The following is a 26,842-nucleotide window of genomic DNA, read 5'->3' on the forward strand; positions in this document are numbered from 1 at the left end:
AAGTTTTATTTCTTCCTGATTTCTCACAAAGTCACAAGCTTCCTTTAGTTCCATTCTGCATTTGAAGGAGTTATTTTCTTCAGAGAGCTTTTTTATCTCCTTTTCCAGCTGGCCAATTCTGCTTTTTTAAGGCATTCTTTTCATTTGCCTTTTGTTTTGCTTTTTCCATTAGGCCTAAACTGGTTTTTAACATATTATTTTCTTCAGTGTTTTTTTGTATATCTTTCACCAAGCTGTTGATTTGGCTTTCATGATTTTTCTGCATCTCTCTCATTTCTCCTCCCAATTTTTCCTCCATCTCCCTTAATTGCTTTTCAAAGTATTTTTGAGCTTACCCATAGTCTGAGCCCATTTTCTATTTCTCTTGGAGGTTTTGGATATGGAAGCTTTGATTTTGTCATCATCTGTGTATGTGTTTTGGTCTTCCATGGGATTAAAGTAATTCTCTATGGTCAGATTCTTCTTTTTCTGTTGTTTACTCATTTCCTCAACCCAAGACAGCACTCACAAGGCTTTGGATTTGTTTGGTTTTTTTTGCAGGGGCAACCCACTGGGACCTTTATAGGTTTTATGCTCTCTTGCCTGTGCTTTGATATGTAGATGACCCCTGTAAGGAGGGATACAGCCTGGCTACTTAGTATGGAAACCCAAACTGCAAGCTGGATCTGAGTGCAGGCTAACAACAGTATCCTTCCCTAAGGGAAAACAGAGAAATCTCTGCAGACTTCCCTTACTCTCTCTGGGGGTGCAATGCAGGCTGCTTTCTCCAGAGTCTTGCTACAGATTCTGTGGTCAGTGCTCCTCACTCCACACCATTCTGGTATAGCAGAGTTATCTCACTGCACCTTCAAACCGGTGATCTCTGGACTGTGCTGGACTGGGCTGCACTGAGGCCACAGCTTTTTTCCAACCACTGGTCCTGGTGAAACACAGCTTTCCTGCCAAACTTATAAGATACCTTGGACTGGGAAAATGTATCACTCAATCTTTCTGTGGGTTCTGCCCCTCTAAATTTTGGCTAGAGTCATAATTTTTTCTGGCTTTTGGAGTTTTTGCGGGGGAAGGAGTTGTGGGGAAATGCTGCCTTCACGCAGTCATCTTGGTTCCACCCCTGCTAGTCCTACTTTCTGCAGAACTCTTTTGATTCCTCATGCTACTAGTGTCTTCCCTTCCATCTATCTGTATATATTGGGTGCATATGGCTATTTATGTATTTTCCATTAGAATGTGAGTTCCAAGTAATTTGGAATTATGCAAATTTAGAAAATAAATTTTCCATATGCTCTAATCCAGAGATTCCATTACTGGAAGTACATTCCAAGGAGGTCATTGATAACAAGGGAAGTCCCTGCATAAATCATTTTGTTGTAGCAAAGAATTAAAAACAAATCAGATGCCTATTGATTGGGAAATAACTAAACAAACTATGGTATAGGTGTGATGGAATATTACTGTGCTGTCAGAAACGATGAATATAAAGAATACATGCTTCCAGAAAAACATGAAAAGATATTCATGAACTACTGTAGGAAAGAAAGCATAATCAAGCAAACTATATACACAATAACTGCAACAATGCAAATGGAAAGAACAATTCTCAAAAGACAATTGAAAGTGAATGTTCAAAATAACAAAGAACAAGCATAGTCCCTAAGAATTATGAGAAGAAAAAGAAACCTTCCACTCCTTGGCAGAGATGAGCAGGTATAAAATACTGCTTACATTTTTATATTTTTTGAAGAACCAATCTCCTCTCTCTCTCTCTCTCTCTCTCTCTCTCTCTCTCTCTCTCTCTAACTCTCTCTCTAACTCTCCCTCCCACTTTCTGCAAAACTCTTCTTTGTTATATAGAAATATAGAATCCTCTCTATGAGTAAGTAGAAAGGGATACTGAGAGAATTTTAGGTGATTTGAAAATTAATGTGATCAATAAAAATTCACTTAACAAAAGATGAGTTCCTTACAGGCAGGGACAATCCTTTTTGCATCCTTCATTTCCCTAAGACACAGCACTCGGAAAGCTTTTAATAATGCCTTCTGCCTGACATAAAATGTCATTGTTGGAACAAATGGAGGAACATAGATTATTAAAGCATAAAGTGCCCTTAGAAATCATTAAATCTACCTTACCTCATTTTTTTTCTGATAAGAAAATTGAACAGGGTGCCTTTTGTTCAACAGACAAGCACTATGTTTATGAACCATAAAGAGTTTATTTGACCGTAGCTCCCTTGCATGGGATTTTTAACCTGGGGAACACAAGACTATGGGAATCTGATAGCTGTCTTCAAGTATTTTAAAGGCTGTGATGTGATGGAGGGATTAAATTTGTTCTATCTGGCCCCAGAGGGAAGAACCAAGAATATAGGTAAAAGTTACAAAGAAGCAAATTTGGGCTTGATGACAGAACTGTCTAACCATCAGAACTGGGCAAGTCCATTTTGTTGGCAATCTCTTAGCAGAAGCTGTACAGCCACAGGTCAGATACCTTAAAGAAAGAATTCCTTGCTAGGACAGCTTAAACCCAGTGGCCACAGAAGTCCCTTCCCATTCAAATTCTGAGATTTATGTTAGTAGCAGTTCCATTCATAGTAATAGGTAAAGTCAAATACAGAAACACCAAATAGTTTCTGAAAACACTGAGGATATGGTGCTTTTCAATTCCTGTCAGATTGTTACCTGGTACTTTGTTCTCAATTCGATAGCTGTAAAGGTTTTAAAAGCTTAGCTGGACAAATCTGGGTACTTTTTTTCTTTTTAAGTAATGCATATTTAATAAGTATTAAGCTGAAACAAAGTGAAATAATCAATAATTTTTGCCAGACTATTCCATCTTTCCAGTGTTTTTAAGGAAAGTTGACAAAAGTCTCATATATATTTTCCTAATAACTACAAAAATGGCATTCAAGTGTCCCTCATAATTATTTAAATAGAATGCAATATATATATATATATATATATATATATATATATATATATATATATATATATCCTTCATCCTTACCCAGAGATTTGAGAATATATACAATTTTGGATTTCAGGTCATTAGCCCTCAAAGACAATAAATCTTACAGAAACATACATGTTAATTTTCATTAAACATCTCTATTGTATGCTTAACCATACAACTGTGGCATAATCATTTAGCCCTTGAAGTTGTTTCTTCTTATGACTGGAAGGATGACAGGAAATAATACTTTTACTCTTTATATCACATGGATCTGAACTATATAACATGCCAAAGAGATGTCAAGTATCTGTGTAGAGGTCTAACCACTCTGCAAAGCAATCTGAAATTATGCTAAGAAAGTATCTAAAATATCCATACCTTTTGATTTAGCAATCTTATTGATAGGCATATGCTCCAAAGATGTCAAAGACAGAAAGACAGGACCTATAAACCTAAATATTTATGGCAGCATTTTATGTGGTAGCAAAGAACTGGAAATAAAACAATACAGAATAGACAGCTAGGTGTCAACAAAGGACCTGGAGTCAAGAAGATCTAAGTTCAAATCTGGTGATGATTACTTATTGGCTGTGTGACTCTGGGCAAGTCACTTAACAGGTAGCTGAGTCAGTTTCCTCATCTGTAAAATGGGAATAATAATACCAAAGCACTTGGTAAACCTTATCACTCTACATATATGTGAACTATTATCAAAGCTGCATAACATGGGAAGATGTATAAATTGGTACAAAGTGTAGGAAAAGATGTGCACAATGCCTACATATAAAAAACAAATTTTTTTTAAAAAGTAACTCTCAAACTGAATGTTGTTTAATTAAAAGACCAGCTGTGGTCCTAAAGAATCTATATGAAAATGCACCCACCTCTTCTTTGCAAAGAGAGGGGACAATGCAGATGGATTGTCTGATATACTTCTGAAAGGATGTGTTAGTTTTGCTGAATTGTTTTCTTTATTATAATGGATAGCTCTCGGAGTGAGGGAGAGCAGGATATATTTAAAAAGTAATGTAGGAGGTGGCTAGGTGGTGCAGTGGATAGAGCACCGGCCCTGGAGTCAGGAGTACCTGAGTTCAAATCTGGCCTCAGACACTTAGTGATTGCCTAGCTGTGTGGCCTAGGGCAAGCCACTTAACCCCATTGCCTTGCAAAAACTAAAAAAGTAATGTAAAAGCAAGAAATGGCAATAAAAATTTTTTTATAATGAAGGACCAGTTGCTCATGATAAAATATAACTTTAAACCTCAAATGAACTGAAAATGAAAAGGTAGGCTTTTCTAATCAAGATAAAAATATGAAGTCTATCTCCTTGAGTTTTCTTATTACAACTTAAACTTTATAGGGATTTTTTTTTCTCTGTAAATTTCAATGTAATAGAGAGAAATAAATCTTTTAGATCTGTGGTAATATGTGAAATGCATTACATATCTGGTTTTAAGGCAATTCCAACAAGGAATTTAAAACTTTGATTTGAGCTGTTAGGAATTCTGTCCCCAGGAATTTTCTTGGTTACAACCCACAGCATTTGTATATATTGCACTGTGTGTTTGAACCCTAAATTGCTTGATTTCAGGCTGCTGCAAAGGCATCATTGCTGAGTTAAAACATTCAGATAGAAAACACTGAAGAACCTGGAATAGTGGCCAAAATGGCCCTGACTGTTAAAATATGTAATATGTAAAAAATATGTAATCATGCCTCTCAAGATTCCATGTGACTGAAATATGTAGTGGCAGGGAAAAGTGTATAAACTTGGACAAATTACAGAGCCCTCTCTGAGACTAAGTTTCTTAATGGCAGAATGGAAACACAAAGAAGGTTGGATTAGACTATCACTAAAATCTCTTGCTACTCTGAAATGTTTTGATTCTTTGAAACTGGCATAGATCTTAGTTTAAGTCTGCTGAATGCTAGGTTAATTAATTCCTTCACCCCTTTGGATTGCATCATCTGTAAAATAAGAATACTTTTCCCTTACCTTACCCCCAAACTCACAAGAATGGTTGTAAGATCAAAAAAGTAATGCATAAAACTACTTTGAAAGTCTCAAAATACCATGAGAATATAAATTATGATTCAATTTTCTATGTATATTCAAAGTACTTGGCCCAGAGAAATCTTTAATAAGTGCTTTTTTACTGTGTTCCATTTATAGGTGGTCTCTTTTTCCAATACCAGGAGAAGAGAAAGACAGAAATAAATGAACTTCAGAAATAGGTGTTGACCGATGTAAAGTTTCTCTTTTCTACTTTTCCATAGTTCAATAAAGCAATGAACTTTTAAATCACTATATAAATGGAAGTTAGTGTATTTATGGATTTGTTCTCTTATTTTTCACTCACCTTGCAATAAAATGGACAATTAACTCAAGGACTGAATGCATTTTCTTTCCTGACAGATTGGTAAACAGCACATAACTCACAGCTTTCTGATGATGAGTTTCACCAATCTTTTTTTTTTTGGCAAGGTTTTACATTTTTCTCCCTCCCTCCCTCCCTCCCTTCTCCTCCAAACCCTGACAGAAAGTAATTTATAATTGGCTCTACATATTAAACTAATAGCTCTTAAAGATACAGTCAATTTCCTATCCTATCTATTTTTTGTATGAATTACATGCTGAGCACAGGGTTCTATATATAGTAGGAGCTTGAATGTGTTTTTTACATAGGGGACAGTGGTGTCACTTTACACAATCTGCAATAGGAACAAATGAAATATGCTTTCATGTTTCTCACCAGCTCATCCCCCACATATAACATGAATATGATATCCATCAGAGAAGTAGTGTGGTATCAATAGAGGGCTGGCCTTAAAGTTAGGAAGACCTAAGTTCAAGTTCTAATTCTAACCCATACTATGTGACTATGCCATTTAAACTTGAAGCGGTTCCCCCAAAACTGAGTTACAGATGTTACTGAATTACAGATGAGTTACTTATCTGTATTGCTGGGGAAAAATTTATATAACAAGAATCCTCCACACTAATGAAATCACTGTCCAGGGTCAAAACAAAACAAAACAAAACAAAACAAACATCTAGTTATACTCAATCTTCCATCCACCTGGCCTAACATACTACATGATTCTTTACAGAGTGCGGGGGCAGCTAGGTAGCACTGTGGATAGAACACTGGCCTGGGACTCAGGAGGATGGGAGTTCAAATCCAACCTCAGATACTTGCCACTTATTTGGCTGTGTGACCTTGGGCAAGTCACTTATTCCTCAATGCCCTATATCCAGGGTCATCTCCAGTAATCCTGATTCGTATCTGGCCACTGGAACTAGATGATTCTGTAGGAGAAAGTGACAGCACAGCATCCCTCTCACTCAAATTCAATTCACGTGCTTGTCATGAAATCACCTCCCTGATGTCATGGTCTTTTTCGAAAATGATGCACAAAACATGGAACATTATTGTTCTATTAGAAACCAGGAGGGATGGGAATTCAGGGAAGCCTGGAGGGATTTGCATGAACTGATGATGAGTGAGATGAGCAAAACCAGAAAAACACTGTATACCCTAACAGCAACATGGGGGTGATGGACACGCTTATTTCATTAGTGCAACAATCAGGGACAATTTGGGGCTGTCTGCAATGGAGAATGCCATCTGTATCCAGATAAAGAACCATGGAGTTTAAATAAAGTTCAAGGACTATTCCCTTTAATTTAGAAACAAAAAACTGCTATCTTATTGTCTGATCTTGTTATCTCTTAAACTTTATGTTTCTTCTTTAAGGATATTATTTCTCTCTCATCACACTCAATTTGGATCAATGTACAACTTGGAAACAATGTAAAGATTGATAAATTGCTTTCTGGGGGGGGAGTGAGATTGGGGGAAAATTGTAAAACTCAAAATAAATAAAATGTTTAATTAAAAATTAAAAAAAAGAGAAAATGATGGACAAAAAAGAATATTTCAGAGTGCAAAGAACTTCAGATTCTGAGCTAGAAGAAAACTTCACAGGCCATTTAGTCCATCTAGTCCTGACTGATATATAAATTCCCTCATACAGTCCCATAAAACTAATCATACATCTGTTTAAAAGACCTCCTGTGTTAGGGATGTGAGAAATGTAGGGTGCTGGTCTTCACAGGGTGTGGAGGGGAGCCTTAGGGAAACCATTACAAAGGGGGAATGGCCCAGCCAATCACAAGACTGGAAGAGTCTTCCTAATCCCATTCCAAATACCAAACCCCAATGGTCAAGAGTGACCTAGAGATCTTGACCTAATGCTACTGAGTTTGGGCAATTAGGTAACTGAATATTAACCCACACACCCCCTGTGACGATTGAGGTTCTTTAGCATGTCATGCCTTGGATGATGTGTGTGTGGGGGGTGTCATATTAGGGGCATATTATGGAATGGGCGGACCTTGTAGATTGTAACTCAAACTCTGAGAGCCTATGAACATCCAAGAGGGAGGGGAAAGAGTTTCTGAGGACAATAAATTATCTGACTCCTGAGATTAAGGTGTGCCTCACGCCTAGGAGTGAGGTACCTGTATCCTGTAAGGTGTATATTGCAAGGTTTGTGAATAAAATGTACAATTTTCTCTCAAATGTACAATTTTCTCTCACTCTAGCAGGTTTTCCTTTTCATTCATTTATAACAGGGAACTCATCACTTCTTGAAGAAGTAAGTACATTATACTATTAGACAACTTTGTTAGAAAATTTCTCCTTATGTAGAAGTGCTATTCATTTTTAAAATAGATCTTCAGGAATCTGAAGACATAAGTAATTTTTCCCCTCCTCCTCCATCCCCAGCCCCAATCTTCTTATCTCCAGGCTAAATGTCTCCAAGTCCTTCCCTTTCATGGTCACTTTCCTATGGCAGCTTCTGTTTGTACTGACAAGCTGTCCCTCCTAAAACATGGTACCACAAAGTGAACATAATACTTCAGAAGGGATCTGCTCAGTCCTAAACTGACTTATTTAGGACAAAAAAGTCACTCTATCATTGTTTACCAAATTATTAAGGCCAGCAAAAAAGTTCCTCTACCTGGCAACTACCTGGTAACTACCTGGTTCTATCAAGGACTACCAAGAATGTGTCAACATGACAATGTGATTTTTCACCAGAGGGCTCAGACCTCTGACTGAAATGCACATCTTTTCATTTTACCTCCACAGATTCCCGATATACTTTTAGAATATGTTATTCTACCCAGTGGGGATCCTTCTTTGATCAGTATAGTTTATAGTCTTTTCATGCCTTCAGAGTAAGTGATTTAATTACTGTGACCAAAAAGAAAAATATGCCACTTGATTAACAACCCTCTAGTGATGCATTACTCTGCATTTAGTGAAGAGGGATCTAGGATGATCCAAGCTCCTTTATTTTGAAAGTCACTGTGCTAGACTAAGGCTTGGATATGGAAAAGAATACTGTGAATTAGGTTCTGAACTCCCTAAAATAAGGGAAAATGATATGGGGGGGGGGCAGAATAGTCAACAGCTACCAGCCCCTAGATTGGTTAAATAATGGTGGAACCTCAGATGAGTAAAGGATTTTGAATGACAATGGCAGAGGAAGGATCTATTAGGGGCAGTGAGAAAAGCAAGGATTATTTCTATTCTTGTTACTGGTCCAGTTCATCAGGGGACCTAAGAGAAGGAAAATTCAGAGAGGCAATGTTTTCTGAATTAGTCAGGTTTTCCATTATTACAAAAGGAAAAAAAATGAGAAAAAAAGGTTTAATATGAAAAAATCAGTTTGTTATTAACAGCATGGGGTTCTGGAGGATAAAATGATAAAGGGTGATAGAGCTGAATAGGGACATAAAAACAACTGTCATGAGGCCCTTAAGCATTCTCTCCAAAGTCCATTTTTCTTGTGGAAATTCCTGTGGAAAAACTCCAACTTGTCATTGTTTTCCCTACAATGAGAAACCCAAAAGAACACAATACCTCTGGGTCTGAACAATTGTCAGGAAGATTATAGCCAGATAGCCATTTCCCTTATTATAGATACTATGTCTGTCAGTGCTGCCTAAAATCATATATACTCTTTCAGTTGTTATGGTATATTGCATACTGAGTTGGAGGTTAAAAACTGAGCTGCTATCAGTGATCTCTGAAAGATTGCAAAGAACAGGAGAGGAGCCAAAAGGTAAGAGAGATATAAATGTCCCAATTTCCAAAAATGGGAGGAGGAAGGAGTCTACAAATTATAGATCAGTAGGTTTGACTGATTCCTGACAAAATCCTAGAACACATAATTAGAGGGCTGGCCTGTGAGTACTTAGACAGATAAACACTAAAAATGATAACTAAAGTACAGATTCAAAAGATCCCACAAATACTTTCTATTATCAGCAAGAACAGCTTGTGCCACACTAATTTTATTACTTTTTATGATAGGCTTTACTAAGCAGCAGATCAGGTAAAGGCTATGCATACAATAAATCAAGATTTCAATAAAGCATCTGACAGAAAAGCCTGGAAAGATTTACATGAGGGGCAGCTACGTGAGGTAGTGGATAAAGCACCGGCCCTGGAGTCAGGAGTACCTGGGTTCAAAGTCTCAGATAATTACCTAGCTGTGTGGCCTTGGGCAAGCCACTTAACCCTGTTTGCCTTGCAAAAAAAAAAAAAAAAAAGATTTACATGAACTGATGCTGAGTGAAGTGAGCAGAACCAAGAACACTATAACCTTAACAGCAACATTGTGAAATGATCAACTGTGATGACTCGGCTCTTCTCAACAGATTAGTGATCAAGAACAATCCCAAAAGACTTGTGATGGAAAATGCCATTCATATCCAAAGGAAAAAACTATGGAATCTGAATGCAGAGCAAAGCAAACTATGTTCACTTTTTAAAAGTTCTTTTATATTTTTCTTTCTTTCTCATATTTTTCTCCCTTTAATTTTAATTCTTCTTTCACAACATGGCTAATATGGGAATATGCTAAATATAATTGTATATATACAATCTGCATCAGATTGCCCACTGCCATGGGGCGGGGGGAAGGAAGGGAGAATGGTAAAAAAATGTGGAACTCAAAAGTTTTCAAAAAAGATGAATATCAAAAACTATGTTTGTATATAATTGGAAAAAATGTAAAAAAAAAACCCAAAGCATTTGACAAAGTCAATCCCTGTGAAGAAGATGGAAAGACATGGGCAAGGTATAACATACTTAAATGACTTTTAGAACTTGAGAAACTAGATCCAAAGATTAGACATTAATTAGTCAAAATCTCCTTAGAGTAGATGTCATTTGCCTGTGATCTGCAAACTTGTTCTGAAAAATAATTTGACTGTATTTCAAAATAATTTGTTTCCCTTGTAATCCCATGAATTTTATGTATTTAAAAACATTAATCCAAGAAGGGCTTCATAAAATTCACCAGACTGCCAAAGAGGTCTTATGACACACACAGAAAAAGAGTAAGAACCCATCTTAGAAAGAAAGAAATAATAGTGTGTCCAAGAGATCTGTTCCTAGCCCAGTACTATTTAACATTTTTGTCAACTACTTGGATAAAGGCATAGGTGGAAAGCCTATGAAATTTACAAACTACACAAAACTTGGAAAGTTGGCTGATGTGTCAAACAATAGATTCAAGATCTCCTAAGGATCTGAATGGGATAGACTAATGAGCTAAACATAAAATATAAAATAGATATAAAATCTTTTACTTGTATACAAACAGCAATTCATTAATATAAGATGGAGGGGAGAAACAAAGCACACCTTAACAGTTCATGTAGGGAAAATAAAGACCCCACTCTTGGGTAACTCTCAATCTAAAGGAAAAATGCAAGTATCCTGCAAGGATAATGACATAAATACAAAAGAGAGGTCTAGGAAAAGCAAAATGAGAAATCTGAGGAATAAAAGGTTATTTCATCCAGAGTGAGAATTAGGAGAGAATAGGGGTCAAGGAAGAATTTAAGGAGCAAATTAACATCTGAATTAGATCTTAAAAGAGACTCAGACTTTTCATCTTCATGAATCTTGCTAGAATTTGTGCTCCTGGCATAGGTTTCAAGAAGCTAGAAAAATCCTCCAAATTACAATGAGGCAAATAGATTAGGATTTTTGCAGGTGATTGAGATTATATATGCATCAAACATAGAAAAGGAGGTTATCCAAATTTTTATAGGAGGTATACAACTGCTTCCAGAAACCTAATTTATTTCCACTGAATGAAACATCAATTTTAAAGGAGGTGTTGTGTTGCTATATTTCTAAAGAGGTTTCAAGGTTTCAATCACTACATATCTTAGATGTTAAAAAAAAAAATTTCTGTTGCCATTTGAATTTGGCAAACAAGGCAACTCAGTTTTAAGTCTGCAACTCAGCTCTAGATGGAAATAGAAAACTGTTTGCCAAGATGAAAGGTTATCTTTACTGACTAAATAATTTCCCATTTGCCTGCTTTAGGCAAAAAGGTCATTTCAAATGGCAACTTGCTTCAGGGGAGGGAAGAGAGACTTTTTTCTTATAATTAAATATTGCTTCATTGGAAACCAGAAGTCTCTATTTGAGACTGATGCGGCAAGGAGAGGTGTAAGATATCCATGGAAAACTATTTAGTCCATTAGACTAATACCCCAAACTGAATAACATTTAAATCTCATTACAAAAAGCTTGGAGTATGTATATGAATCTTATTATTTCAATAGTTAGACTTATGTGTCTATATTGATTTCACTAACAAATATGCTTCTTCAATAGAATATGAGCTTAAGGGCAAGAGTTGTTTTGTTGTTTTGTCTGTTTCTCTAGTACAAATCACAATAACTCCCAAATAGGCAGTACTGGAAAAATGCTTGTTAACTGCTTCATTTCTTTATTTTGATGTCTGCTCTAGTGTATTCAATAAATTGTGATTCCAAGCAGGAGCAGAAAGAAAATCACGGATTTGTACAATATTTGTGGAATTTTAAGTCACCTCCTTGAGAATTTTATAGAGTCTATCACCAAAGAATCAGGAATGCAATTGAAATAGTGCTTTCAATTATTTACTTTATAACTTTGACAAAAGATATATAACCAGAAAACTACAATAGAGCTGAAAGAGACACTGAATTTATCACTAAATAACAATGATGGGAAGAACCTTAAAGCACTGAACACAATTGTGTGGATAGAACTGCAGAATAACAAATCTAAAAGGAACTCTAGAACAACAACTGAAAGGGAATATTTTACATTCATTTAAAAGAAGTCTACTGAAGAGAATATCATTCATTACACATAATAGCCTTACTTCTACCTGCAAAGCTTCATCAAAGAATATGAATTGGATCCATAATTTAATAAGAAGGGGGCGGCTAGGTGGCATAGTGGATAAAGTACCGGCCTTGGAGTCAGGAGTACCTGGGTTCAAATCTGGCCTCAGACACTTAATAATTACCTAGCCGTGTGGCCTTGGGCAAGCCACTTAACCCCATTTGCCTTGCAAAATCCTAAAAAAAAAAAAAAAAAACCCAAAAAACTGTGCTGTACAACATAATTTAATAAGGAGAGAGAAGTATAGATTGGGAATTTAGGTTGAGAATAGACTGGGAAATTATATAGCATTTTTACAGTTCCCAAGCTACTCCTTGACTTTCCTACCACAAGCAAAAAAAAAATCACTGAACATCAGTATTCTGCTGGTGATGCTATAGGGCTATAAATAAAAGAACATCACAATCTCTGAAGAACCAAAATCCTGGGTGACCCAAAGGCCAACAGAAAAATGCAGAGTAAGCCATAGCAAATTACCAATGAAATATAGGGTTTAAGAAGACAGAATGGATATCATCTGGAAAATGTAAAACTGGAGAGAAAAAAAGAGTGGGCAAGACTCCAACAGAGAATGAGGGTTATCAGACAGCTTGAGTGCTGTACTGATACTAACAAAATACTGAAGAAGGAAGGAAAAGGCCTGAATTGAAAGAAAAAAAGTTTATATTGGCTCTACCCTTTACAGATGATTTCTGGCTATGCTCAAGGTCAAGAAAGAATGCATGGATTATGACTGCAGTAAAATATCCTTAAGAGGTATTTAGGAGGCAGCAGAACTGTGCCAGTAGAAGGACCACTAGCTTAGAGTCAGGAAGTTTCAGTTAGAGCCCTGCCATTAAATCACTCCAAGATTTAACATCTCTAGGTCTCAATTTCTACTGCAAAATATGGAGAATGAATGAGACATCTATCTCTAAGGCCCTTTTCCAGTACTATGATCTGCAAACTAAAAGCATGACTAATTTTTTTACAAAATGGAAAACTGAAGCATAGGTCAAGGAAAAATTGCATTCAAGGTCATTATTTATGTAAGCAGAAGTCCCTGGATAAGAATCTAGAGACCAAGGTCATGCTCATATAAATATCTGAGAAATAAATTTCTATGAGAATATTTTTAAAATTTTAAGACCAAATATTCTTTTATAAAATACCCAAGATTTCATAGCTTATTCTCACTCTGATTATTTATTATTCATCATTCCCTCCTGAACATAAATTAAGCCTATGATTAGAAAAGGTACCATGTAAATTTCAAAACTTCAGAATTTGAGAGGATAGAAATCCCCACTACAACAACCCAGACAAATGGTCCACCTGATCACACAATACCAGATTGCGTTTGGTTCCTTACAAGGCAACACATCACACCTTTCTCCCCCATGGGCCTTTCTTTCCTATTTCTGGGGTCTCTTGATAAGTTGCTTCTACTTCCCTCTACCTATCATCTTCAGAAATCAACTTTGGGGGGGGTCACAGAAGGTGGGGTGTGGTAGCTCTTGGTACTTCCTGATATATACGTGCCACTCACTGTACAAATATTTTGGCAGAATACCTAGTCAGGCAAAGTAACAGTCCTGCAAGATGGGAAGAGGAACTAGGCAGGACTATGGTATTTTCCACAAGGAACTTTTGAAATATTAATTCTTTCTTCTTCTAACAAAATTCAGTAAAACTCTCTCAAAGAAGCTAAGATAGAAAGAATAATAATAAAAACTGTTACAAAATTAAGCTATTATTTCTCCAAATTTTATGTGTTAAATCTCATTCCCCCCACAAGCTATTATAGCCAGAGTAGTTTCATTTGATAGTTCACTTGTTCTTTAACATTCTAAATTTTAGATTGACAGGAAATATTATTAGATGAGTGAAGTGCAAAAATACAATAAGACAGAGTAAAATTCAAATGTCAATAAAAATGTCACAATACCAAACTCAAATTTAGAAGCTGCTATTAGTACTAGATAACATTTAGAACAAGTGTTAATAGGAAATGATTAGAAACCTTTTGGCTACATAAATCATTTTGTATTTGAAACATTTCAAATAACATTCTTAGAAACAAGAGTTGCCCTTATAAATACAAATCTACTTACAAATTCATAGTCCCCATCTTGTGGTACTTTCCAATCTGAAGAATTCTTCAGTGGACCTGGGGCATTTTTGCCAAAGCTGTTGACCTGATTCTCCTTTTCTTTCTGTTCAAAATACTCAAGGAAAGATGGCTTTGCAGGTTGCATAGTTTCATCTCTTCCTGAAAACACAGAAAAGAAGAAAAGATAAAGCAAATCATTTTTGTGGGATCATACAAAGTTGGACAATATGGTGAATGGAAGGAATACCAGATTTAGAGTCAGAGGACTTCAGTTCAAATCTAGTTCTGCTAATTTAATATCTATGTGACACTGGGCAAATCATTTCATTCCTTTGAGGCTCAGTTTTTCTCATGTGTAAAATGAAAGAGTAATACTAGAGAAGCATTTCTCAAACTTTATGGTATCAGAAATCAGTTATAATGCTTAAAAATTATTGAGGACCTTAAAGAGTTCATATGTAGATTTTTGATAATTACTATATTAGAAATTAAAACTGATAAATTTATTTTTATTAACACATATATAAATAACAATCTATCTAGGTTTAGGGCATTGGGGTTAAGTGACTTGCCAAAGATCACAGCTAGGCAATTTTTAAGTGTCTGAGGCCAGATTTGAACCCAGGTCCTCCCGTCTCCAAGGCCAGTGCACTAGCCACTGCACCATCTAGCTGCTCCCCCCCCTTTTTTCTAATTTTAACATTCATTTTTTTAAATTTATTTTTTGCAAGGCAATGGGATTAAGTGACTTGTCCAAGGTCACACCGCTAGGTGTGAGCCGTCTACCTGCCCCTATAATTAACAATAAACCCATCACATGTTAATAGTTAACCAGATTTTCCAAAATGAAAAAAAAAAATTGGTGGTAAGAATAGTATTGTCTTACATATTTTTGCTTATTTCTTTAATTTTGGCTTAATAGAAGATAGTTGGATTCTCACATTGTTTATTCATTCAATCTATTTTGAAATATTGTTTTGATTGAAATCTATGAAGAAGAATCTCACATAGGTATGTACTTGGGAAAGGGGTATTTTAATAGGCAAAAAAAAATGGGTATTATTATACAAATAGTTTTGACCTTACATATCACCTTGAAAGGTCTTGAAAATCCCCAGAAATCCATGAACCACACTTTGAGAACTGCTGGACTAGATCATGGAGGTCTTTTACAGCTCTGAAATCTACAGGATTATAACAAATCCTGCCCTAAGGGATATAACTTGCTTAGATAATCTGATGACTTTTGGCAGACAGCTTGGTGTAGGAGAAAGAGTTTGAAGTCCCAGCAAGAAGAGATTCACTATGACACAAGAAATTATGCCTTCCTGATTCTCTCTTGTCAGGTCTTTCCATTTCTGGGCTAAGCAAGTTGCTTCCACTTACCTATTTCTATGTCATATTTAGAAAGCAACTTTTCTTTCCTATGGGGTTCTTGGTGCTTCTTTGTGTATCTCCTAAATCATTTATTCACTGCAAAGGTAAATTTTTACCACCAAGAATCAGAATCTAAGTTTAAGTCCTAGGCTTCTGTACTTACTGGCCATATTACTGTGAGCAAGTCATTTCAGTTTTCTGGGACTCTGTATTCTCATTTGTTATAATTTGAATAATTAACATTTGCAGTGCTCATCACATAAAACTGAGAAAACAGGTCTTGTAATATGATAAAGTGCAAGAACAATAATTTTCCTCACTTGTGTGCAGGAGTAGAAGATTCTCAGGTATATGAAACATTGCATATGATTGAAAATTTTGATATACTAATTGGTTTTGCTGAATTTTTATTACTCCTTTCTTTTTTATTGGAAAAATTCTTTTATTGTAAGGGATCACTCTCTAAAAGGGAAAAGGGGAAAATATACTGGGAGAAATTTTGGCAATATAAAATTTTTTAAAAACCTATTGAAAGATTTTTAAGAAATCTAAGAGGGACACAAATGGAAATTTTGTTACTACTCTATTAAATTTATAAACTTTTATAAACAAATAAGACTTAACCAAAGTCCATGGTTTCATATCTAAATCTTTTGTTCTAATGTACATAATTTTTTTCTTTTTGTGACTATTACATTTTATAATAAAAAGAAAACTTAAAAATACTTGGGCTAGGGGGCGGCTAGGTGGTGCAGTGGATAAAGCACCAGCCCTGGAGTCAGGAGTACCTGGGTTCAAATCCGGTCTCAGACACTTAATCATTACCTAGCTGTGTGGCCTTGGGCAAGCCACTTAACCCCATTTGCCTTGCAAAAACCTAAAAAAAACCAAACAAACAAAAAAAATACTTGGGCTACAGAGATTTATAAGTTATATAATACTTGCCTCACAATGACTTTGTGAGGTAAGTGATTCAACTTATTATCTTCTCTTAGCCTCATCATTAAAGTGGGGATTAGTGACTTGCTCATTCTAGATCTCCTGATGAAGTCCTATACACTCCTCTACCATAACCAGCTGGTAAAAAGAAGATCAAACACCATGCCCAATACAGAAAGAAAATACTCAATTTGGAGACTACCCAGGTCCTTCAAGTATTTTCCCCCATTCCTTGTCTCTCTTGGCCATTCTGATGGTCATCAAAACATTCAAATGATAGTAGGCAATAATACTGAAGGAGGCAAAATCCACTAATTAAGCTGTTAATCAGCTATGGGGGAAAAAAGGCTAAGTATAAAGGAAGGATGATGCTATTGATTAAATGAAAATTTGCAGTTATAAGGATTTCGTATTTCTGTTGAGCCCATCCTCCTTTAATATTTTTTCTCTGTCTGACCCTAAGTTTTCTTATTATAAAATGGGGGAATCCCATCAATCTCTGACACTCTCTGATTTTCATGAATTACTGACTTTTGGCTGTAACAGGGCATTAGGCCATGGCATCTAAAGCTATTCAAATTTCCAAATATTTATGGAAAAGCGGAAGGTATAGTCAAGATCCTTTACATAAACCTAAAAGGCAGTAAAGAAAACTTTAAATGCTAAAACTTATTTGTATCCTTATAGCTGTGGTTTGTATTTCAACTTTTACAAAGTATGAAATTTATTTCCCTGGATCTTGTTTCTTCTCTGACACCTATGGATATTCCCTCATATTCAATATTTGAACCTCTTTTTTCTAAAAAATTTTAATCTAATGTTTTGCTCCTAACTTGAATTCATATCTAAAATCAAACTCAATACATTTCATGACATTATTCCCTTTTGATTCTCTTTCTACTTGTTTGACCACTCCTCAGTCTTATTGGATTTTTATCCATATCATACTCCCTAAATGAGTATATTTCCAGGCTCTGCCCTGGGTGTTATTTTCTTCTTTCTCTATTTTCTCTCACTACATGACCTTTTCAGATGTCATGGGTTTAATTATCATTTCTATTTAGATGAATACCAGATATATGTGTGTGTGTGTGTGTGTGTGTGTGTGTGTATATGTATATATATATATATGTATATATATATATATATATATATATATATATATATATATATAAAACCTTAGTTTTCTCAGCTCTAGAGTCCTCACCATCTATTAAAGTGTTTAAATTGGATATCTCATGAACAGTTCAAACTCAGCATGTCCAAAATTGAACTCTGTATATTTCTCCCAGAACTGACCTTCCTCCCAATTTCACTTTTCCTCTCAACCCAGGTCCAGAACCTGAGCATTGCTTGACTCCTTAATCTACTGCTTCCCACATCTCCAATCAAGTTGTCAAATCTATTTTCCTATCTCTCGCATCCATTCCCTTCTCACTATTCATGAAACCAACAGCTTAGTTCAGACCTTCAATACACCTTCCTGGTCTACTGCAATGGCCTTATAATTGGTCTCCTTGCTTTAGATTTCTCCCACTCCAATCTATCCTCCACATACATAGCTGCCAAAGTGATTTTCCTTAAGGACAGGTCTTGCCATGTCATGAATCTATTCAATGTACTGGTGACTCCCTATTGCATCTAAGATCAACTATGAATTAGGGTTTTTGCTATGCGACCTGACACTAGCTTACCTTTTCAGCCTCAGTATACATCACTTCCTTTCCTGACTCTATTGTGCACCTGGGCTGACCTTGCTGCCATTCCTCTCACAGAGCACAGGCCATGTCTTTGTCCTGACCATCCATCACACTAGAAGGGTTCTCTTCCTTCATCCCTTCCTCATAGAAACCTTTAGTTCCTTCAAAATTCAGCCCAGACACCACCTTCTCCTGAAGCTTTTCCTGAGCTCATCAACTATTAGTGTGCACCCCTTCTCCCTAAACCACTTTGTATTACTTTACGTGTACTTCTATATGGACATATTACCTCCCCTGATAGAATATAATCTCCTTGAGAAGAAAGACTATTTCATAATTTTGTCTTTATATTCCCAGACTTCAGCACAGCACCCATAGCAGAGCAAGCATTTAATGCTTGTTGATACATAACCTAGATATAAAAAGTCACATCATAAACACGTATCTATGGACATAAGAGTTCTTGACAAGAAACAAATCAGTAAAGTTAAAATTAGAAGGTAAAGAGCTCACTGAGAAAAATCTTTGCAGTTTCTCTGATAAAGACCTGGTTTACATCTTTGATTCTAAGTTCTCTCCTCTACTACACACTTCACACAACTGACAGAGTGGTGTGTTCATAAGGCACAGTGTAACCATTTCATTCCACTGTTCAATAAATTCTGATGGTTCCCTACAACCATTAGGTTCAAATAAAAATACCTCTATCTGGCTTTTAGAGCTTCCCATCAATTGGCTTTATCCTAGGTGTATACTGGATAAGAATATCAGCCTTAGAGTTAAAAAGACCGGAGTTTAAATTCTGATTCAGACACTGCTGTGTGACCCCTGGAAAATCCTTTAACCACTCTCAACATCAGTTTCCTCAAGTACAAAACAAAGAGTTCAGATCTGCTGGCCCTTAAGCTTCTCCTCCCTTCCTCACTTCCCCCCTCCCCCATCCCTTAGCTCTAATTCTCTGATTCTATATCTTTCTAGATTAATCATAATTTATTTATTCCTTCCACCATTTGACAGTCCAGTCAAACTGGAATTTTGCTGCTTTTGTCACATATCTATGCATCCATCCATCCATCCATCCATCCATCCATCCATCCATCCATCCATCCAATCTCTGTTCTCTGTGCCTTTGCACAGTCTGTTCTTCATACTTGGAATGTACTCCTTCATTTCTACCTGTTTCCTTCAAAGATCAGTTCAAGGGCCACTTCCTACCAGAAACTGATCCTGGATCTTCCAATATTGTGTTTTGTTTCCTTGAACTGAAAAAAAGTAATTTGTGACATTAACAATTTGATAAAGCAACGTCTAAGTTTGTAAATTTTTCCATCAAAAATCATCAAAAATAGAAATATCACCATTAAAAGCTTCTCTGTGCAGAGAACTCTAATGATACAACTATCAGATGCTGTTAAAAAGGAAACAGAAAATAAAAGCAAGGGAAAAGTACAAATCCTTATTTCCAGTATTTCCCACCGACCTAGATTATTTTTTTTTACTAAGAAAACATACCATAGCATACAGTATCATACAGTCTGATTATAGTTAAACTTACTCATTTTCTTCAAGATAGAAGCCATAATTCTTAATCTCAAAAATAAAACCAATAACCCCCCCCCCATGCCTATAAGGTTATTTCATACAACTATCATCAGAGGCCAGGAGCTAATATAAATGTCACCAAAACTGTTCACAAAATCCAGATCTAAACATCATTTATGGAAATCTGGAAGACTAGAAAACATCTCTAAAACTGAATGCTTTATATCACAGAATCACAGAATTCTGGACTTAGGATGAACTTGAAAACAGAGACTATCAAACTAAAGCAGAGTTATTAGTATTTAGATATCAAATGTTAGAGTTAGAGGGTAAAGTGGAGGACAATTCTAAATAACTTCAGCCTTCCCTTCCCCCGACTTCACATATGAGGAAAGAGGATCTGAGAAGGGAGTGGCTTGCCAGGCAAGCTACACAGTGGCAAAGCAGACAACAGAACACAGGTCTTCAGAAACAGTATCTGCTGCTGTTTCCACTGCTCCTCAGTGCCTTATACAGAAAATTAAAAACTAAATTATCTAACAATTTATTATTTGCAAGTGAGTCACAGGAAGACTGCTAAATGAAAAATCATTAGAGCAGACAGACATAAAAAAGAAATATCACCAGCATCTCAATCTTAACCATGTGATATGAGTTGAGGTTTAAATTTTCCTCAGTCTAGACTTAAAATTTAACTCTGAATTCAAGAAAAATATTACTCAAATGTAGGGCTTCTACTGTAGAATAATTAATATTTATGGAATTTGGGTCTACTTTCAACTATCCAACAAAGCAGCAGTGACCTTGAATCAGATTTTTTTAATAATAAAAAAAATTATGGCTGTTAAAGAAATTATTAATAGAAACCCCTGAATAATCAGTCTTTATAACGCAGCAGTAGAAAGGGTGTGTCTACCACCAAGTTGGCAAACAAGCAATCAAATGTGGTAATTAATTCTTTTTAGTAGTTACCAAAAAGGGCTTCATTTTCAAAAAAATTCAAATTCACTTAACAAACATTTGCTAAACATATATGATGCTGTGAGGTACTACTAGGGATAGAAGATAGGCACAAATAATGGAGCAGTGTCAAGGCAAGTGGGAAAATCTACTGTCCTAGTTCCTTTTTTTGTGAATGTGGATAGGACACTTGTGCTAGGCTAGATCTCACTTTCTTCATCTGTAAAACAGGACTAATAATATTTAACTTGCAGAGTTGTGACACCCAAATCAGATAAAATACATAAATAATTTTGTGGCCTGAAAGTACTATATACAAGCTCTTTTTATTCATTGTTCAATTTCTGTCCATGTCATCATCAAGCAGTGAGACCATTCACTTTCACATTTGAACTCTTCTTTTGCTTGATAATTTCCCTTTCCAGTGACATACAAAGATTAATGTTTTTTGGTCTTGGAAATGCATTTGCCCTTTTTTATCTTTTCATGCCTAAAGGTCACAGAAGAAAGATTACATCCAATATGTCAGGGATTTGATTTTCTATTTGTTCACTTGTGTACAAACCTCAGAGACTCAGAAAATGCTTGATGTATTTATCAGCAATGAAAATCCTTCAAAAATTTGGTAAATCGGGCGGCTAGGTGGTGCAGTGGATAAAGCACCAGCCCTGGAGTCAGGAGTACTTGGGTTCAAATCCGGTCTCAGACACTTAATAATTACCTAGCTGTGTGGCCTTGGGCAAGCCACTTAACCCCATTTGCCTTTCAAAAAAACCTACAGAAAAACTGGTAAATCCTTTCCCCAACAATATTGCTAAGGAATTATATATTTAAGCAATGCAACATTAAGATGAAATTCAAAAATACATTTAAGGGAAGGGAGATGCTGTCTGCACTATATGAATTCAACTCTCATAAGGGCTGGGAGGTATGCTCTAATGGTACTAGAAACCTCTTGATAAAGTGGAGAGAGAAAAAACTGAGAGGAAGCTTTATTTCTAGTCTAGATTTGGTCACTACTTTGTGACCTTGGGGTAAGTCACTCTCTGAGTCTTAATTTTATCAACTATTACATGAGGGGCTCAGATTATAAGATAGTTAAGTTCACTCCTATCTTTGTTATTTAATGATTCAGTGGTCTGGCATTCAAGGATTCTATGACTTGACAGTAACTTTCAAAATTACAATTGTGCTCCAGTTATCACTAATCTTGCAGGTAGCTGTATCCCCTCAGGGTTGTGATATATGATCTCCACAAATCTAGAATAAACCACCAATTAGGTCTGTGTAATCACATACTGAAAAGAAGGTCAGACTACAGGGAAAAATGTTGCAAGAGTAAATTAACAAATCAGTCTCAGGGGTGTCTTTTACTCAGCTTTTTAAAACAGAATAAAATGGTAACCAAACCTGTTTCAGTCTCAAATAACTTAATAGATTCTACAGAAGAAAGCTCCAAAATTATGGTCTGTAATTAAAGCTGATCATCCAAGAATGACAACTGGGGGTGGAGGTGGAGGTGGGGGTGAGGGAATCTGGAGGGAGGGTCATAGCAATGTGTAAAACATACTCAAATCATAATCACTTTTTGTAACACTTTCTGTTTATAAAGAATTTTCTGCATATTATCTATTATGTAATTCCAGGATCAAAACATCCCTTTAGGGGCCCTTGGTGACTCAGTGGATAGAGTGCTGGCCCTGGAGTCAGAAGTACCGGAGTTCAAATCCCACCTCAGACACTTAATAATTACCTAGCTGTGTGGCCTTGGGCAAGCCACTTAACCCCATTTGCCTTGCAAAAAACTAAAAAAAAAAAAACCAAAAAAAAAAAACAAATCTAACAGATAAGGAACAAATTCAGAAATAAGAAGTGATTTGCTTAAGGTCACAGAGTTCATAAGGGATTGACTTCAAGCATAGGTCTCCTAATTTTAAATATGTCTGGAGAATGTTCTTCTTCCCTACCACCTCTCAAAGTGCTTTAATACCTTTCTATGTCATTTTGGGGGGATATGTTAGAGCTACCAGGTATAACTCTCATCTTCCTCCCCAAGCTAAGAACAAAGTTCCACACAAAGCAGATAATAGATAGTTTGTTAAATTCGGCTAAAGTATGTCATCATATAATCCTGAGAGGCAGAATGGTATAGGGAAAATAGTAATGGGCTTGTATAATAACACTTGCACCATTTTACCTAATGGGTTTCTTATGAGAAAAAGACATTGTAAATCTTAAAATGTCATAAAAATGCAAGCTATATGTATTATATATATATATATATATATATATATATATATATACATATAGATAATAAGAAAGAAAAGGAGACGGTCTAAAAGTACTGCTATAAATAAAGAGGACTTGTTAGCAGACATGTTTTTAAAAGACACACACACACAGTGGAGATGAAAGCAAAGGTAGGTATCTTCAAAGGAACAGTGAAATTAAGAATTAGTGAAGCTATGACAAAAGGGTATTTATTAGCGCAAGAGGGTCAAAGATGGGCTAGTACTACTTGTCTGAGAGCATAGGACAATAATTATGGACAAGGGAGAAGAGGCAAGAACTCAACTCTTACTTTGCTTCTCTTATCTATTCTAGGTAAAGCTTTAGACTGGGAAAGATTAAATAAAAAAAGATCAAGGTGGAGTTTAGCTGAATATTAGTTTTTGTTCCAATTTCTTATTTTAATTCTGTATAAATCTTAATGTTTCTAGTTCTCATAAACAATATAATATAGGATTCTGTTTTTAATCTACTTTAATTTATTTAATTTAATTTAATCTATCCTTTTCCTATTTTGATGAATTTATTCTATTAGTATTATGCTGAGTTTTAATTGTAGATTTTTCTTAATATTATTGTCCTCTACTTTTTTCCTCTTTTTTTTTGTTTCCTCTCCTGTTTACAAAGAAAAAGAGGGTGATCAAAAGAGAAGTGCACCCAGCACCAACACTTTATGCTGGATGAAAGCTGCTTCTCTTCTCCTACTTCTCTCTTTCCCTCATCAAGAATCCAAACATAAGTACCTTCCCTCCTTGATCTGATCCTAGTTAGATCCCTCCATGAATCTACCTGCTTTCTTCTCCTCCTCTGCCTTTCCTCTCCCCAGTTTCTCCTGTTTTTGTGTTGAAATGTAGTTCTACATCCAACTGTGTACATGTGTATGTATTTTATACTCCTTTGATCCGTGCTGATAAAAGTGCGGTTTCAGTGTCACCCATTCCTCCACCCCTTCCTTCTGGTTTGTGATCTACTGTTGCTTCCTGACTAGGTGAGATAATTTCTCTCCCTTCCTTCCCTTCCCTTCCCTTTCATCTTTTAAGATGATCAAAACCTAACAAAACCACTGCAGAGGGGGCGACTAGGTAGCAGTGGATAGAGCACCAGTCATGGAGTTAGGAATACCTGAGCTCAAATCCAGCCTAGCTGTGTGGCCTTGAGCAAGCCATTTAACCCTATTTGCCTTGCAAATAAAACTAAAAAAAAAAAAAAGAAAAGAAAAAAAACCACTGAAGACTCTCTTTTTAATTTAACTTCTTTTATGCTCTCTGTTTACTTTTGGGCTTGAAGGGGACATTTCTATCAACTCTTTTAGAATGGAGCCATTTCATCCTTCTTTGTCCCTTCCAATTTCTTTTTATACCTCTCTTGATTTCCATGTTTATATTTCAATGTTCCTACTAAATTAGCCTTTGTATGATCTTTATAATAATTAGAAGTTCTCTATTTTATTAAAGGTTTATTTCTTCCCTTCCTCAGGATTACAGACAGTATTGTGTCTTTGTGCTTGAATTCTTTCCTTCTGATTACTTTCAGTACTTTTTCTTTGACCTGGAAACATTGAATTTCAGACATGATATTTCTCAAAATTTTTATTTTGGGGTTTCTTTCAAGATCTTGGTAACCAGTGGATTCTTTCTATTAGTCAGTTCTATTAACTCCATGTTTGGAACTACACCAAGCAAAATTTTGCAATAAAAGCTATGGGACCTAGAGGAATAATAGAATTAGTAGTATAGCACTCAAAAACTTTATTGGTAACATGAAAAAACAATAGTAATTCAAGAAAAATGACAATTTTATACATGCTAAATGATTAATACAAAAATATTACAATAAATAGTGGTGGCTTCTGCTCAGCTTGTACCCCAATCATCAGGACGGTTGTCTATGGCTATGGGCAAGAGGACTTTGGGAGAGAGGGTGGGTAGCTTAATGTTTGTAAGTATATAACAGCCTCCTTTACCCATAGCTCTGCATACACAAGAAGATATAAAATAATAGGCTTTAACCTTGAGAAAGATATAGTAAAATTTACAGGTAGAAGTGGGAGATTCAGCTTGTGAGTTATTGTGAAGTGATACAAGTTTCTGTGTTGTCACTGTTTCTTGTGGACAAAACTGCTATATGTATTAAATTCAAATAGTTCCCTATAAATCAGAAGTGTTAGAAAAAAATCTGTATTTTTCAAAACAAGCAACACAGCAGAACTGACCATAACTTTGCCCTCTGGTATGGATATGGGCAGCCCAATGGATGAGGGCAGCTTTTTTTTTTCACAATATCTTGAAATATGATGTCTAGACTCTTATTTAGCCATGATTTTCAGGTAATCCAAGTCAGTTTTTTTTAAAATATGAAATATGTTTTGCTTTTTGCTTTTCTTCCCCCCATCTTTCAAATTTGTTTTAATATTTCTTATTGTTTTAGAGTTGCAGCTTTTTGTTGAGCCCAGTCAATTTTTCAAGGGCTGTCATTTGGGTAAGGTTTTGTAACTATTTGACTAAACCATTCTCTTTCAAAGTGTTTCTACCAAAACTCTCATTTTACTTTCAATCCTTTCCTGTTAATGTTCTCATTTCATTTATAAAATTATTTTAAACTCAATCTTTTTTTAAACTCTTACTTCATTTTTTCTAAGAATGTTAACCAAAGGGGCAGCTAAATGGCACAGTGGATATACAATGGATAAAGCACTGGCCATGGAGTCAGGAGGAACTGAGTTCAAATGTGATCTCAGACACTTAATACTTACTTAGCTGTGTGACACTTAAGCCCACTGCCTTGTTAAAAAACCAAACAAAAAAAGAACTCTAGCTGAAATTGTATCTAGATTTTATTGTAGCTAGATGTTCTGGAATCATCTCTTCTTCTAAAGTTTGTCTCTTAAGTATCCCTGTCACCAAAATAGCCCTTCATTCTAGAAGCAATGTTTTGGTTTACTTGTTTTTCTAGCCTGCCTTCCTGAATTGGAACTTTGTGTTAGGGCCAGGCTATGTGCACTTTTTGGGGAACATGGCTAGATCTTGCTTGGTATTAGCTCTGTATTCTCTTGAGACCTGACTCTGTTTTGCTCTGGGTATTGGATGATGTGTTCTTCATGAATCTAAGGGACAGTTAAAGCTAGGAATGTGAAGTGGATCCAAAGTCATCTTATAGAAGAAGAAGTCTGATTGTTTATTTCCTTTGTCTGAGCTTTGCAAGCTCCTGATTCTTGTTTGGGTCTGGACAATATAACTATAGGCTTTTCCTTAGTTGTAGTTCCAATAGATTGCTGCTGATTCAAACCTTGTCAGCTAGCTGGAAGTCTCTGTGGATTTAGAGAAATAGAATTATTCCCTTTGCAAAGCACTTGGTTTAAGGTACTTGTTCTGCCTATTTAGACTGAGATGGGAGACTAAGATCTTGTTGCAGGGTTAATCACACAGCTTATGCTCACTTTTGTTCTTGTTCCTTTTGAAGGATGAAACTTTATGTGTTTGATATTTTTCTTTGCTATAGCCACTCCCAGGCATAGAGTCCCTTGAAAACAACTGCAAGCAAAGCCTCAAGAAAAATTCAACACAGATCCAAAAGAGGCAAAAAAAAAAAAAAGAACAAAAAAAATTATTTTTTAAAAAAAACCAAAGAGCAGTAGAAGGAAAAAAGGGTAAAGAAATGAAGGATATGGACAAGAAAATGAACAGCTTTATTAAAAAAAAGTACAAAATATTACTGAAGAAAA

The 26,842-nt window shown here is 35.7% G+C and overlaps 1 protein-coding gene across 1 annotated transcript in view; it reads right to left on the reverse strand.

Moving 5' to 3' along the window:
* STK4 (serine/threonine kinase 4) overlaps positions 1–26,842 on the reverse strand; it is a 131,724-nt gene that overhangs the window by 48,022 nt on the left and 56,860 nt on the right. Inside the window, exon 10 of the mRNA XM_074210116.1 lies at positions 14,316–14,473. Within this exon, the coding sequence (XP_074066217.1) occupies positions 14,316–14,473 (158 nt within the window). The remainder of the gene's footprint in view (positions 1–14,315; positions 14,474–26,842) is intronic.

Source organism: Macrotis lagotis, chromosome 1 (genome assembly GCF_037893015.1).
Source record: "Macrotis lagotis isolate mMagLag1 chromosome 1, bilby.v1.9.chrom.fasta, whole genome shotgun sequence".
Lineage (NCBI taxonomy): Eukaryota > Metazoa > Chordata > Mammalia > Peramelemorphia > Peramelidae > Macrotis > Macrotis lagotis.